Source organism: Sodiomyces alkalinus (assembly GCF_003711515.1).
Source record: "Sodiomyces alkalinus F11 unplaced genomic scaffold SODALscaffold_1, whole genome shotgun sequence".
In the NCBI taxonomy this organism is placed as follows: Eukaryota; Fungi; Ascomycota; class Sordariomycetes; order Glomerellales; family Plectosphaerellaceae; genus Sodiomyces; species Sodiomyces alkalinus.
Genome location: NW_021167079.1, coordinates 5,695,034 through 5,708,538, shown reverse-complemented (window position 1 = coordinate 5,708,538; position 13,505 = coordinate 5,695,034). Strand labels below are relative to the sequence as shown.

General features: G+C 54.0%; 5 protein-coding genes across 5 annotated transcripts; 4 read left to right on the top strand and 1 right to left on the bottom strand.

Moving 5' to 3' along the window:
• Positions 1 to 5: 5 nt before the first annotated feature.
• On the top strand, positions 6 to 2,441 carry SODALDRAFT_375458 (hypothetical protein; the record flags this gene model as incomplete). Its single annotated transcript, XM_028614751.1, has 8 exons — positions 6 to 37; positions 135 to 176; positions 244 to 264; positions 327 to 363; positions 438 to 546; positions 609 to 1,846; positions 1,911 to 1,974; positions 2,047 to 2,441. The coding sequence occupies 8 exons, from the start codon at positions 6 to 8 to the stop codon at positions 2,268 to 2,270; spliced, it is 1,767 nt and encodes a 588-aa protein (XP_028471066.1). The 3' UTR covers positions 2,271 to 2,441.
• Positions 2,442 to 2,902: 461 nt separating this feature from the next.
• Positions 2,903 to 4,340, top strand: SODALDRAFT_34774 (family 34 glycosyltransferase). The gene is made up of 3 exons (XM_028613318.1): positions 2,903 to 3,422; positions 3,508 to 3,932; positions 4,016 to 4,340. Exons 1-3 carry the CDS (start codon positions 3,119 to 3,121, stop codon positions 4,232 to 4,234), a joined length of 948 nt encoding a protein of 315 aa, XP_028471065.1. The 5' UTR covers positions 2,903 to 3,118; the 3' UTR covers positions 4,235 to 4,340.
• A 639-nt stretch (positions 4,341 to 4,979) lies between these two features.
• On the top strand, positions 4,980 to 7,792 carry SODALDRAFT_327445 (sphingosine-1-phosphate lyase). The gene is made up of 3 exons (XM_028610432.1): positions 4,980 to 5,453; positions 5,523 to 6,128; positions 6,393 to 7,792. Exons 1-3 carry the CDS (start codon positions 5,353 to 5,355, stop codon positions 7,384 to 7,386), a joined length of 1,701 nt encoding a protein of 566 aa, XP_028471064.1. The 5' UTR covers positions 4,980 to 5,352; the 3' UTR covers positions 7,387 to 7,792.
• Positions 7,793 to 8,268: 476 nt separating this feature from the next.
• Positions 8,269 to 8,687, bottom strand: SODALDRAFT_34758 (hypothetical protein). The gene has a single exon (XM_028613314.1). The coding sequence runs from the start codon at positions 8,597 to 8,599 to the stop codon at positions 8,342 to 8,344; it is 258 nt and encodes an 85-aa protein (XP_028471063.1). The 5' UTR covers positions 8,600 to 8,687; the 3' UTR covers positions 8,269 to 8,341.
• Positions 8,688 to 10,722: 2,035 nt separating this feature from the next.
• Positions 10,723 to 13,277, top strand: SODALDRAFT_34706 (hypothetical protein). The gene is made up of 4 exons (XM_028613282.1): positions 10,723 to 11,402; positions 11,485 to 11,927; positions 12,003 to 12,105; positions 12,173 to 13,277. Exons 1-4 carry the CDS (start codon positions 10,898 to 10,900, stop codon positions 13,159 to 13,161), a joined length of 2,040 nt encoding a protein of 679 aa, XP_028471062.1. The 5' UTR covers positions 10,723 to 10,897; the 3' UTR covers positions 13,162 to 13,277.
• The last annotated feature ends 228 nt before the right edge of the window (positions 13,278 to 13,505 follow it).

The following is a 13,505-nucleotide window of genomic DNA, read 5'->3' as shown; positions in this document are numbered from 1 at the left end:
CAGCTATGAGCGGCGCAGCAAAGAACTTTTCCAAAGCGTGCTTCTAGCAGGAAGCGCAGATGTAACCAGATGCATGGTAAGAACCTGCCATGTCGTAGACAGAGTTGTGTACGTAAGAATTGTTTCCTCTACAGTACCGTGCTCGTCCAAAGCCGTCTCGTCTCCGTCACGTCCAGGTTGGGATCCTTTTATCCAATTTGAGGGCCGTTTCGTCTCTTATTAACGTTGTACCTCGGTGCACAGTCCCGATGGGCCGTCCGAAGCGTGACCACAAAACTGGGCGACGATAACGACCCTTATCCAAAATTGTTACCTGATTCGCCCAGGACGACCGTTATCCATCCCCCTCTACTTTCGTACTGCGTACCTTAAGGTACCTAAGAAGGTAGGTACTTTGGAAAGAACCTTCCAACGCTTCCGTTCTACCTTCTCCGCAGCTCTGGGAACGACCCAAGCAAGGCTTGCAAACTCCGCCCATCAGCTTCCCCGCGGGCATTTCCGAGAGGCCAGATTCTTCTTCCATTCTCATGTCACAGTCAAGGCTTTGTTTTGACCTTGCTACGCGCCTGTGCATTCTTTTATCTGCTCTACTTGCGCCATCTTTATAGCTGAAGTCGCCAACGTGGTTTGTCTGTTCCAATTCTTATTTTTCTTCCGAGCGTCTGGAAATCCCTCTGGAATCCTCGCCTTGGACACCATTGCTGTAATCACCTTATATTCTGCCGCTTCTCGCTTCATCAACCTACTACACTACCCATACCTACAGTTTTACCTACCTCAGTTCCCTCGTCGCCCCTCAACTGTGATGGACGACTCGGGCTTCTCAAATTTCCAATGGTCCTTCATGGACGATCTCGGGGGCAGGAGCAGACGAGAAGCTAGGCGGCGCGAGAACGAGACGTTACAGCCCAGCCGTGATACCGCATCCCACGATACGAGAGAACAGCCGCAGCCGCAGCCGCAGCCTCAGCCTCAGCCTCAGCAGGAGAATCGAGAAACCCCATCATCCCAGCCGCCGCCACAAAGGGGAAGGAGACACTATCCCGTCCGGCAATGTAGAATTTGCCTTGAAGAGGTGGAGCCCAAGTTTCCTACCGGGGAGACAGGCACACTGGACGGGCTGATGGGCTCAGGGTCGAAGCCGGTATATATCTCCGACACCGATCCCGAGCTGGGCCGGCTCATCTCGCCATGCAAGTGCAGCGGAACAGCCAAATATGTCCACGAAGGTTGTCTGCAAGACTGGAGGACCGCTGGGTCCATCGGCGCGGACAATCCGCACTTCTTTACGTGCCCGACATGCAAGTACCGCTACAAGGTCGATCGCCTGTCGTGGGGCAGACGTCTGCAGAGCAAGTTTGCGCGGGTGACCGTCACGCTTTCCATCTTCGCATTTTCCATATTTCTTCTCGGGTTTGTTGCGGATCCCATCTTCCAGTTGTGGTCTGATCCTGTGGGCACGCTGACTGGAACGGTTGTGAGCGTGCTTGAGGATATTGAAGCCACGGCTGAGCCGACAGGTCCACCGCCCGAGAACATCACCTGGTGGGAACATTTTGTCAAAGGGTTTCTCTCTCTCGGCATCATCGGATTTCTGAAGCACCTGCTAGCGATGACTCCCTGGCAATGGTGGAACGTGAGGAACAGCGGCCTTCTCGGGCCCACGGTCCGCCGCGGAGGTGGCCGGGCACGAGCCGAGAACATTAGCTGGGCGCTCGTCCTGATCGGAGCCTTGACCTTTTTCTACTCGATATGGAAGGGCGTCAATTCAGTGATCAAGACGCTCCTGGAACAGGCAGGCAACCGGGTGCTGGATGTTGGCGGAGATGATGACGAAGGCGAAGACGTGGACGACACGCAGCCCCGAGGCACCCAAGAGGAGCCGACTACCCACCTGAGGGCTACGAAAGATCAATAATGTTTTCATGAATGTTTACGAATTTGATATTCACAGGCCCCCTTCTATTGCTCAGCGTTGCCTTTAGCGGCTTTCTGCGCCATTTGGTCCCCCCACCCACGTTCCCTAACGCCTTGCACACTCTTAAGTTGCCACGAAGCTTCTCTTCCACATCGTGTCAACTAGTCTGTGTGCAAAGATGGAGTCCCTGCTCTGCCCCATGGATTGGGCCGTTTTGGCTCAGTCCAACTTGGGGTGGCAGAAGACATCAGACTCGGTTCGAGTTGCTGGCCTTCGGGCCCAGGCGACCTCTTCCCATTGTGACCAGACTGGCCCTTTGGCCGAATTTACTCTGGCCACTGGCGCAAGCTGATACATGACATCAAACAAAATTACTCTCATTGTACGAGGTTGCTTCCTCCTTCGGGCAAGCATATCCCCGGAGTAGGTCTGTCTTTAAGAAGTAGGTAGTCTTAAGCTGGAACCCCTCGCTTCGCAGAGAGATCCCATCACTTGCTAGTCCTAGCCAGAAATTGATACGTACATTCCAGAATACTATGAGTCCGGCTCAATTGCATGTTGCCAACGTAGAGCGTCTTGATGAGTATACCTACCTTAGTGAGAGACCTCAGGTGCCTTATTAGGTACGAAGTACGAAGTAGTGTATTGCCTCGAGCTTCACACTGCTGTGTGGGTGTGGTCACAGAGCGGGTGAATGTCGGCAAATCGGCACTTGGCCTGTGCGACGCTGATACCTGGACTCGGGACTTTTTGGACGATCGCGCATAGGTATCCCATCTCCAATCTGTCAAACCCCGAATTAGTGAAAGGTTAAAACCTCCAAGGATCGCCCATTCTCTTCAGCTTCCTGTGTCTGGATGATATTGAAGAGTCACCATAAACTTCTCTTCTCATACCAGCGGTGCGAGCGTGCTTAATTCATCTTCACTTTCGACGTGGGATATATTTCCTACTCACCCTGACATCGACTTCGATCCGATTCAGAGGAGCTTAGCTTGGTTCCTATTACGATTCGCTTTAATTACACCAAACTTGAGGCGTGCGCTCGTCATCAACATTGCCGCCCCCATCGACGTCGGGTTCTTCAAGACAGTGCATCTCTACGACCCAGTCAGAGGCCGAGGTTATTCCTGCCAGTTATCTACGGTAACAGCCCAGTCACTTCTTGGAGAGTCGACACCGCGGGTGGTCAATTCGAAGATGCACTTCGCGTATCCTTCGCGCAAGAGCTCCAATCCACCACCTTTCCGTCCACGACAGTCCAGGATACCGATACCAACCCTAAGAAAGGGCCGCCTCAAATCAATCGCCGTCATCGCCACAATAATCATTGGGTCGTTCTGGATAATATCGAAGCTGTTCGACTCCCGTGATGCGCCTCTTTTCAGGCGACCGTCGGGAAATCCCCCGGTGGTGTTAGTGACGGTGCTGGACGAGAGAAAACATGGCATGGGCCACAGCCAAAGTATAAGAGAGAACCGGGAACAATATGCCAAGCGACACGGTAAGTCACTCCTCCGGAAGCGACAGTTTACCCCTCCTCTGGGCTTGGAATGACCCTTTTAACACGCTCTTTTGCTCGATGACAGGATACGAAACCATGTTTGTACACGCCGGCGATTACGAGCTCGAAGAGACGGCGGGGTCGTGGGCCAGGACACCGGCCATGCGCCACGCATTGACGAATTTCCCCGAATGCCGCTACGTCTGGTTTCTCGACCAGGACGCCTACATCATGGAACCGGCCAAGTCTTTGGAGGAGAGGTTGTTGGAGCCGGATCTTCTGGGCAAGATCATGCGCAGGGACATCTCGGTCGTCCCTAACAGCATCATCAAGACGTTCTCTCACCTGAAGGGAGGTGATATTGAACTGGTGCTGACGCAGGACTTCGAGGGATTGTCGACGGGAAGCTTGGTGGTGCGAAACGGCGAATGGGCCAAATTTTTCTTGGAGACATGGTTTGACCCGTTGTACCGGTCGTACAAATTCCGCAAAGCTGAAGAGCATGCTCTGGTGAGTCGCCCGCGTGTGCCCCTTGCTTTGGGACACGGCCTTGTGTGCGACGTGGCTTTTTTGGCTAACTCGCTCTTCGCCAGGAACATATGGTCCAGTGGCATCCGACCATCCTGTCCAAGTTGGCTGTCGTTCCGCAAAGGACTATCAACTCATACATTAAGGGCAACGAGGAGGAAGGATTCCAGGAAGGCGACTTTGTCGTGCGGGCAGCGGGTTGCGGGCGCGAGGGTGCGCCGAGTTGTGAGGAGCAGCTCTCGAAATACAGGGCGACATGGCAGCAGGCGTTTAGCCAGGCGTAGGTAGGCAAAGAGGACGAGAGGCGCATCAAGGCGTTTGTTATACTGGCGAAAATTGGGAGGGCCTTTTGACTCTATATGCATACCAGAGAGGGAAGCGTTTGTGGCGTTCTGGAATTATATTATGTTCAGAGGGGTGCTTCGGGGAAAGGTGGCGTGGGTTTCTAGTTGAGCACGAGGAGGCTCGAAAGACAGCCCGGGTCTTACACATTGTTCACTCCGGTTGACAAGAAGGGCGGAGTGAGCGAACATTCATTGCACATACCGTATACGACAGACATGGACAAGACCGATAAATGACATGCGTCGAATAGGGGGAGCATACCTGAATGACTACGGACGCTTGATGCAGCTCATGTTGACTGTTTGGCCCTGACATGCAGTTGTCTCTGGTCATTTTGGTTTATTTCTTGTATCAGTGCTGATACCGGCTTCCTCTGCGTCATCTACCACTGTGTTGTGATTTTTCGACCTGTACTTCGTAGGTTCCCGCTTACAAGGTCGGATGTGATTGCCTGTCGTGGGATGCTTCGGCCGAGAATCGCTCGCACTCAAACCCCAATTTGGCCGGGAGGACGACGTCAACACCTCTGTAATACGAGGGACGTAGCGTAGCAAAAGTTCGTGCATGTGACGTCCCCGCCCTAAACCGCGGCTTCCGACCCGACAGTTGGAAGGCCCACCGGAGTCCTACCCGCCATAATAAACCAGACTTGCAGCAATGACAACAATGGACAGGCCGGCGGTAGCTTCCCAATCGAAATCGAAATATCCAAGTACAAGCCATGCCCCACCAGTCTGGGGAAGTAACTGTCACCTCGTAGCTTCCCTCCGGTTTCCATCTCGGGTTCTTATCCCCCAACCCATCGTTCCACCATTCACTCTCTCAGTACTGCCAACTTGCTTTCTCTTTTCTCCACAATCCTGTATTCTTGTTATGCTTCTCGAATTCCGTCGCCCTACGTCGAGACACTGAAACGTCTTCCATTGGCTTTCCGATTACCTCGGTTTCTCGGTCTGGAGTGTAATCCTCGTCATACTCGGCTTCGCATACCTTCCTCTCTTTCTGCTCTCCGAATACACCGGTCGCGTTGCGCCGCGTGCGCCAATTCTTCATCGACATGCCTGGCACCTCGCGAATGCCCGTGAGTTTACGGGACAGCTTTAACCAGGTCAGGAGGTCGAGAAACACGAACCCGTTCTTGGTCCTCAATTTAGATCTGTACGTTTTCCATCTCGTGCCGTGACATCATCGTCTCGCCTCTGCTAATCGAAATGGTGGTCTACGCAGAATTCGAAATATCATCTTCATTCTCTTCGTTCTACGATGGACGCGCCGGGTATGGTGGAAAATCAAGGGCCGCGGCATCATCGGCACCATAGTCGAACTGTACACCGAGCTGCGCCGCGTCCTCTACGGATACTTTTTACGCGCTCCGGGCGTGCGAGGCAAGGTCCAAAAGCAGGTCGGCGAGACCCTGGCCAAGCTTCAGTCCAAGATGGTCCCGACCAATCTCACCCGCTACGTGACCCTGCCGAAGGAGGGTCTGTCAGAGGACGCTATTCGCGCCGAGCTCGACACCTTGGCCAATATGGATCATACCCGTTGGGAGGAGGGCTACGTGTCGGGTGCTGTCTACCATGGGGAGGAGGACTTGTTGAAATTGCAGACGGAGGCCTTCGGCAAGTTCACCGTGGCCAATCCCATCCACCCAGACGTCTTCCCCGGCGTTCGCAAGATGGAGGCCGAGGTTGTGGCCATGGTCCTGGCCATGTTCAACGCCCCGCCCGGAGCTGCCGGCGCTTGTACCAGCGGAGGCACGGACAGCATCTTGATGGCCTGCCTCAGCGCGCGGGAAAAGGCTTATCGCGAGAAGGGCATCACGGAGCCGGAAATGTGAGTTGTGGCGGGTTTTCTTGTCTTTTTTTCTTTTTTTCTTTTTTTCTTTTTTTCTTTTTTTCTTCTTTTCTTCTTTTCTTCTTTTCTTCTTTTCTTCTTTTCTTTTTTTCTTCTTTTCTTCTTTTCTTCTTTTCTTCTTTTCTTCTTTTCTTCTTTTCTTCTTTTCTTTTTTTCTTTCTTTCTTTCTTTCTTTCTTTCCTTTTTTTTTGTTGCCTCTATTTGCTTTGCGAATCGCTTGCGCCGCCGCTGACCATACATCAGGATTTTGCCCAGCACAGCACATACCGCTTTTCTCAAGGCCGGAAACTATTTCAAGATCAAGGTGCATCTGGTGGCATGCCCTGCGCCGAACTACCAGGTCGACATAAAGGCTGTGTCGAGGCTGATCAACAAGAACACCATCCTACTGGTGGGCTCAGCGCCTAATTTCCCCCATGGTATTATCGATGATATCAGCGCCCTGTCGAAGTTGGCGTTGCGCAAGAAAATTTGCCTTCACGTCGACTGTTGCCTGGGCTCTTTCATGGTCCCTTTTCTCGACAAGGCCGGCTTCGACACGGAACCATTCGACTTCCGGCTCAAGGGAGTGACGAGCATCAGCTGCGACACGCACAAGTACGGATTCGCACCCAAGGGTAACTCGACCGTACTCTACCGAACGGCGGAGCTTCGCAGGTACCAGTATTACGTTTCTCCTGATTGGTCGGGCGGCGTGTACGGATCACCGGGCATGGCCGGGTCGCGGCCCGGCGCGCTGATTGCCGGGTGCTGGGCCAGTTTGGTGCGAACAGGCGAGGCAGGCTACATCGACGCGTGCGTGAAGATCGTCGGAGCGGCAAAGAAGATTGCCGACAAGATACGGACAACGCCGGCCCTCGAAGCCGAGCTGGAGATCGTGGGACGGCCGCTCGCGTCAGTAGTAGCGTTCACCGCCCGGAACCTCAACATCTACGACATCGCAGACGGCATGGGTACCAAGGGCTGGCACCTCAACGCCTTGCAGAACCCTCCGGCTATCCACATTGCGGTGACGTTGCCGGTGGCCAAGGTGTGGGAGCGCCTAATGGCCGACCTTGAGGCCGTCGTCGAGGAGGAGAAGGAAAAGGAGCGCGTGCGGGTGGTAGAGGGCAAGGGAGCTAAGGGCAAAGCCGTCGGTGACTCGGCAGCCCTCTACGGCGTCGCGGGGTCGCTTCCGAACAAGAGTGTAGTTGTGGATCTGGCCAATGGCTTCCTGGACCTGCTGTACAAGGCGTAGTCTATTGTATTCTCTACTCGTCCCTATTAATTACTTGAATATTACGGGTCAGGCGGGGTGGGGTGTAGGGGGGTATTATTAACACGGATGAGAGGTTCCAAGGACAAAAAGGAAATTTCAAGACAAGACCGAGAACGGCATGTTATCAATCGGCTGGGCAGATTATACGACAGACGGGGTCGACTCGCATGGGGCCACTGTCTTACGTTTTCCTTGTGTGGTGGAGGAGTAAGGCGACTGGGTTGATCTTTAGTTTTCTTCCCTAGTTCACCAAGCAAGTTTCTCTTGCACCTTCTTGGCCTTATCCTACTCTCACATGAACCAAGGAATGATGGATCTGGGCATTTTACCGTCATAAGACTAGTCCGAGACGATGCCCAAAACAGGACGAATCGGAAATAGGAGAGAAACAAATTTGAGCAGTTTGAACCAATGCTCAATACTCCTCACGTAGGACGGGCTGGCTTGTTGCTACCGTGCGGCTTGCGGCATCATTGGCGCGGCGATACGTCCGGCTGCATAGCCACAACTTCGGGCATGCCTGGGAAACCTATCAGCCACCGACTCACCGCCAGCTTGACATAGGCTGTCCATGCAAAAACATGCGAGTTTCCGATGATGCGCGCCGAGACCCGAAGTTGGGCATCGTTTTCGTGTGGAGGCACGGCATGAAGTCCGGAACCCGGATCGGCGGGTCCGGTGGTGAGGGGGTCGACGGCAACCGCTCGGGGAGACGGTGTTGCTCCGCTTCCCGTGGTGGGCATATCGGGGATCGCCGCCGCCGTGTTCCACGGCTTACGCACAACTGATGAAACGCCTGGATTTGGGTCTGTAGTGTAGTGTACGATGTGCCACGCCACACTGCTCCGGGATCGACGGGGCGGGGCGGGGCGGGGAACGGCGGTTTCCCAGGTCCCGATTTCGAAAGACCACGTTGGTCTGGCGAGTAGAACGATTAGCGGAAGACGGGAGCCATTCCCAATTCCATGGTGGTGGTGTCTTTGGGGAGGCTGGCAGCCAGTCGATGAAAAGCTGACGAAAGCCTTGAACCAATTTCCCTGGGGTCGCAGAGATCCGCAGACGTGAGGCCTCTTAACATGGCTTTTCGGCTGTACCAGACTCCAGGTATTCGTGTCGAGGATAACAGGCAAAGATGCATCACATCTCGTTTGCACCGGAGAGTTTTCCAATTCCTTAAATGGGTCGAGTTCATATTGGGGTTGAAGTCACGTTGTCGGGGGTGATAGAGATGGCAAAAAGTTGTTTGAGAGCCATGGCAGCTCGAGATCGCATCGGCCAAGAAGGCAACCAACCCATAGCGTATCCAGCATGTAGAGAGGTTATACAGTAAGCAAACTTACTGTAGATTTCTTCGTGTTTGTGGTCGTTTTATAGGAAAGATGGCCTGGCCTCGAAGAGGAACTCGGCAATACCAAAGTGTGAACAAAATAGGAGTTGAGTTTTGGTTGATGTTGGGAGAGACGGAGCGAGTCGGTAGACAGTGTCCGCATACAGTATTGCAGGAATATGCACACGGTGGTTACCTGGTACATGCTCGGGGTACGGTCATTGTTCAGCGCAATCTTACTCCGCTGACGCGGGCAGCGACAGGACGAGCAACAACACCAAACATCAACTTCCATAAAAAATAAGGGCCAACACACAGTCGACTATCTTCCCACCCTATAAGGCCGGTCGCACTTTGACCCCGATAATCTTGGTCACGTTACCAGGCTTCTCACCGACTTCCTTCCATCTTGCTACCTGATTCGGGTCGTCCCGTTTCCGAATTACTTGGACTCGCTTCCTTTGCCCAAACCCGATGGAATTTCAACTCCCGTTCCCGGTGATGGGGTGATGGGACGAAGGGATGGATGATCCTCGAAGCTTTCCCTGGCATTGTTCAGCTTCGTCGCCAGTGTACCGCAAGCCGAAGGACTGTTTTGTTCGACTGTCGTTCTGAACTTTGCAACTTTGTGATCATGTGGTCTTCCCTCTCGTCTCACAAGTCTGGAATTCCGGGCATTGCTATAACTAATTCCTTCCTACCAATGCGGAAGAGCGGTCTGCTAGATTCATTCTGTCGTCGTCCCAGAACGTCCGACGACGAGATCGGAGTCTCCGTACTAACATTCTAGGACCACGTCCGCTCGCACCACCCATTCTGCTTACGCTCTGTGACCGTGTTGTACAATGCGCGGATATTCGACATCCGAGAAACCAGACCCTGGACGGATTGACAATTCCCATCTACGTTACCTTGGGGTCGTCATCCGATGTCTCTGGACTCTTGGCTACCGCCCGGCCCCTGTTCAAGCCTACCCAAGCTCTCTCTACCTTACGAAGTAGGAAGGTTTTAAGGTATCAAAGAAGACTTGCCTCCCGCACTGGGGTTGTTCTCGTTTGTAGACTACCGGCGGAGATGAATCCCGTTGGTCTGGTCCTCCCTTGCGTGACGATCTGCCCATCAACTTTCTTACATTTCCATTTCCATTTCCATTTCCATTTCCATTCCCATTTCCATTTGCATCCTTTGTCACCACTACGAAGGCGAACGTGGCCGAAGCTGTACAGTTTCCCCATCACCTGGGGCATATCGCGATGCCCAACGTGCGACTCGATCACATTTGTTTGCCTCAACAGCTCGCGGTGAACTTCTGGGCATGTCCTACACTACTGGAATAACCACCTGTTTCTGTGGGGGGGTTTTTTTCTTTTTGCTTTCGAAAATATGTTTTTATTATCTTCTCTCGAGCCTCTTCACCGCTTATCCCCCACGCATTATTCTCCTATTCGTGTATTTCTCCAATTCCCTAAGGTACTCACCGGGGTCGGCTTCTTTTGGTGTCACGGCAGATGCAAAGAGCGCGAGGCAACCGAGCTAGTTTACACCACCGTCGCCCGACGACTTGGGGGGATGGTGAGGGGAAAGTCAGGAGACGCCCGTGGCAATCTGCAGCCTGATGAGCCTCTTTCCCCACTGCTCTCTTTGCCCTCTGCGGCTCTTCCGCCTATCTTGATTGACCGACATATTGTTTGGTGCTTTGGTCTGTACGAGGCTCGTCCCTCGTTGGGGTATACCGAGAATTGTTGTCACTCCCCTGCTGCGTATGCCGACCAACCATGCCGACTACCAAGAGGCGTGTTGACGGCATCTTGATGCATCTTGATGCATCTCCATATGCCCAAGACGGCCGCCAGAGGGGTGTTGACGTCTCTACTGCATGTGTGTAGAGAGCACAGCAGGAGGGGGACCCTCCAAGAGTCGCCTCGCAGGCCATGGCATTCTGACTGGCATAGGTGGCTTGCTCCATGGTAGTTGTCTGGGCATGATCACGTCGAGCGAGATGAAGAAGTATAATTAAGTCTACGCCGCCTTCGCCTGTGTTTTTCTTCGCTCCGGGCTTCTTTTCTCAATTCAACTCTGTCGTCTTTATTCAAGACGCTGCATGTTTATTCTGCGATTCTTATCCCGCCGTGGATATAGATATCTCCCCTTCAGTCTGCTATCATGGCTGCTACTACTACTATAAGGAACCCTAGCCAGAAGGCTACGCGACCAGTCGTCCATTTGGTCAACACGGCCCTCGAACCGGATCCATCCCGACCCCGAAGCGTTCACTACAACAAAGCCTCCAACCCATGGGACCAGTCCCCCCTTTCGTCCGAGACCTCCTTTGAAACCGACACCGACCACACCGACCAGGATGATGCCAGCCACCGTGATGGCTCTGGTACTGACAAGCCGCGCCCCTCGAACATGCCGTCGCAACAAGACACACCGGTCGGAGCGAACATCTCAGCACCTCTTGCGTCCCCTTCCCGCCCTGCCTCCTTTAAAAGACTGCAATATGTGCACCCTCCCCCTCCCCCTCCCCCTCCTCCATCTTCTTCTTCTTCTTCTCCTCCTCCTCCACCGCCGCCGCCTCCCCCGTCCGGCTTCCAACCTCCCCACCTATCGAATGAGGTGTCTCCTGCTCTCAACGAAGAGCTCCGCAAGATCATCAGACAAGAAAGTCAGTTCCCTCTTTTCTCCTCTTATTTGGTCCCCGTTCAAAAGTATCGGTCCCCGGTTGCTGACCCTCTCCACCATTATAGTGGCCGCCCTGCACTCCCAGACACATGACAATAGTTCCCTTCCCGATAGTGTCTCTCGCATCACGCCGTCCACCCTTATGAGCCCCATGTTTCCTGGTGCTTACTCTAGCCCACCTCCCTCAGTCACTGGAGCCTCCACTTCTTCTAGACTCACGTCGCCGCAAAGTACCAGTCCTAAGGCTCCCAACGTTAGCCCCGCGACAACCACTTCGTCTACGGCGAGCCCTCCTCCTCCCCAACGGGCTACAGTGAGGTTCCGCGACAGGGGCCCGGCCATTGTCCATAGCCACACGAAGACAGAGGCCGGGCCCCATTCTCCTGCCAGGGCAACAGCCATCCCGGAGACAACTGATACCGAGGGGCCCTGGGGCGTTCTATTCGATGCAGATGGATACTCGACCCAAAGACTAGGTCATATTCTCAGGAGCCTAGCCAGCCAAGTGGTGAGTGTCTCATACACAGTGCCTTAAGGACACATTCCGGAAAACAGCACATTCTCATACTTCTCCGTCGTACAGATTGCCAAGATCGGTACGACTGGCGGCATCACTGTCACACCTGATAAGATGAATACCCTGTACACTAAGTACAAAGTGGAAAATGAAGATTTCTCCCTCAAAGGTATTCCGACCCCCGAGAATCCTTCCCTGCTCTGCGCACTCGCCTCATTGACTAACACCTACCGCAGATGCATTCAAACCCTGCAAAAAGAACACATTCAATCACATAGAATATCTATACAGAGACTTAGACTGTCCATATCACCTCGTTCAGACAACCCCGAAAGCGCGCCCCTCCGTTCCTGGCCTTACGCCGGCAGGCTTCATCAAGTGGTTCACCACCAGTATGCTGGCCTACCCAGACCAAGAGTGCCGCCGTCTGAATCGCCTGCTTGCGGACTTTGGCCCGTTGGTGATTGTGGGAGCCGACGGCAGGGAGGAGCGCCTACCCAAGACCCTCCCACGTCATGTTTTGCCAGCCAGTCACGACAAGAAGACGCGCCGCATTCTTGACGAAGCGCTTATGGACTGCCTCGATGATCATGCTGCCTCGTCGCAGTTTGCTTCACCTCCTTCACCTTCTTCTTCTTCTTCTTCAAGGCCCCTTGCGACACCCATGGCACCTGAGTTGGTCAATAATGGCAGACGGATGTCTGACCCTGACCGAAGGCATTCAGGACCCCGCGACCGATCTGACCGATCTGACCGATCTGACCCATCGACCCGGCTCGATACGAGTCCCGATCGCGAGGTCCCGATGGCGCGTATCTCACGCACACAATCAGACAACGTCACCACCACCACCGCCACCAGCACCCGGCATGCTCTCCCGCGGCCTCCCGTGGGCCGGCACAGACCACGCAGCCCTCCCTCCTCGGACCGGTACAGCACCATTACCAGCGCCCCGAGCCTGTTCGGGATCTCGTCCCTGGTGCCACGGTCCCGCGGCGGCGGCGGGGCCGGAGACGACGCGAAGTCGGTTCGTTCCTGGGCCGGGCGGGACAGGGAGAGCGAGCGGGATCGGGAGAGGGTTGGGGATGGGGATGGTCGTCCCAGGCGGCGAAGCTTGGTGATTGGGGGCCCGACCTGGGGGGACTTTTATAGGAACGTGCCGACGACACGGGTCGGAGGGTCTGGTGCCGAGCAGGCACCGAGGGAGTATCATAGGTCACGGTGACGGGGGGAGACCCCGAATTTTCCGAGCAGATGTTTTTTTTTCGTAACTACATTGTTATTGTGTGTACTCAATACATCTCTCCGACGGGTGTTTCACATCTTCTTTCTCTGTTGAAGACTCGGTCAAATAAAACGGTCTTTTATCTGAAGTACCTTAAGTACCTTACCTACCTACCTTAGGTAGCTTACTTCATCCCTTACGAGTATGGAGTAGTAACACTAGAACCTCCCTGATGCCTCTCTCTCTCGTTCTAGACAGCAACCCTGATGTCCTAATAAGTGGTTCTAATGTCTTGAGATGTATCCATCTACACTTTATGAGACGTGGTGTACTTTGGCCAAGGG

Bases quoted from the DNA above. Each gene is read 5' to 3' on its own strand.
- SODALDRAFT_34758 (XM_028613314.1), bottom strand. From the start codon at position 8,599: ATGAACTCGACCCATTTAAGGAATTGGAAAACTCTCCGGTGCAAACGA.
- SODALDRAFT_34774 (XM_028613318.1), top strand. From the start codon at position 3,119: ATGCACTTCGCGTATCCTTCGCGCAAGAGCTCCAATCCACCACCTTTC. The intron at 3,423-3,507 runs GTAAGTCACTCC...GCTCGATGACAG, and splicing joins ACAATATGCCAAGCGACACG to GATACGAAACCATGTTTGTA. The intron at 3,933-4,015 runs GTGAGTCGCCCG...GCTCTTCGCCAG, and splicing joins AAGCTGAAGAGCATGCTCTG to GAACATATGGTCCAGTGGCA.
- SODALDRAFT_34706 (XM_028613282.1), top strand. From the start codon at position 10,898: ATGGCTGCTACTACTACTATAAGGAACCCTAGCCAGAAGGCTACGCGA. The intron at 11,403-11,484 runs GTCAGTTCCCTC...CCACCATTATAG, and splicing joins CAAGATCATCAGACAAGAAA to TGGCCGCCCTGCACTCCCAG. The intron at 11,928-12,002 runs GTGAGTGTCTCA...TCCGTCGTACAG, and splicing joins GGAGCCTAGCCAGCCAAGTG to ATTGCCAAGATCGGTACGAC.
- SODALDRAFT_327445 (XM_028610432.1), top strand. From the start codon at position 5,353: ATGCCTGGCACCTCGCGAATGCCCGTGAGTTTACGGGACAGCTTTAAC. The intron at 5,454-5,522 runs GTACGTTTTCCA...TGGTCTACGCAG, and splicing joins TTGGTCCTCAATTTAGATCT to AATTCGAAATATCATCTTCA. The intron at 6,129-6,392 runs GTGAGTTGTGGC...ACCATACATCAG, and splicing joins GGCATCACGGAGCCGGAAAT to GATTTTGCCCAGCACAGCAC.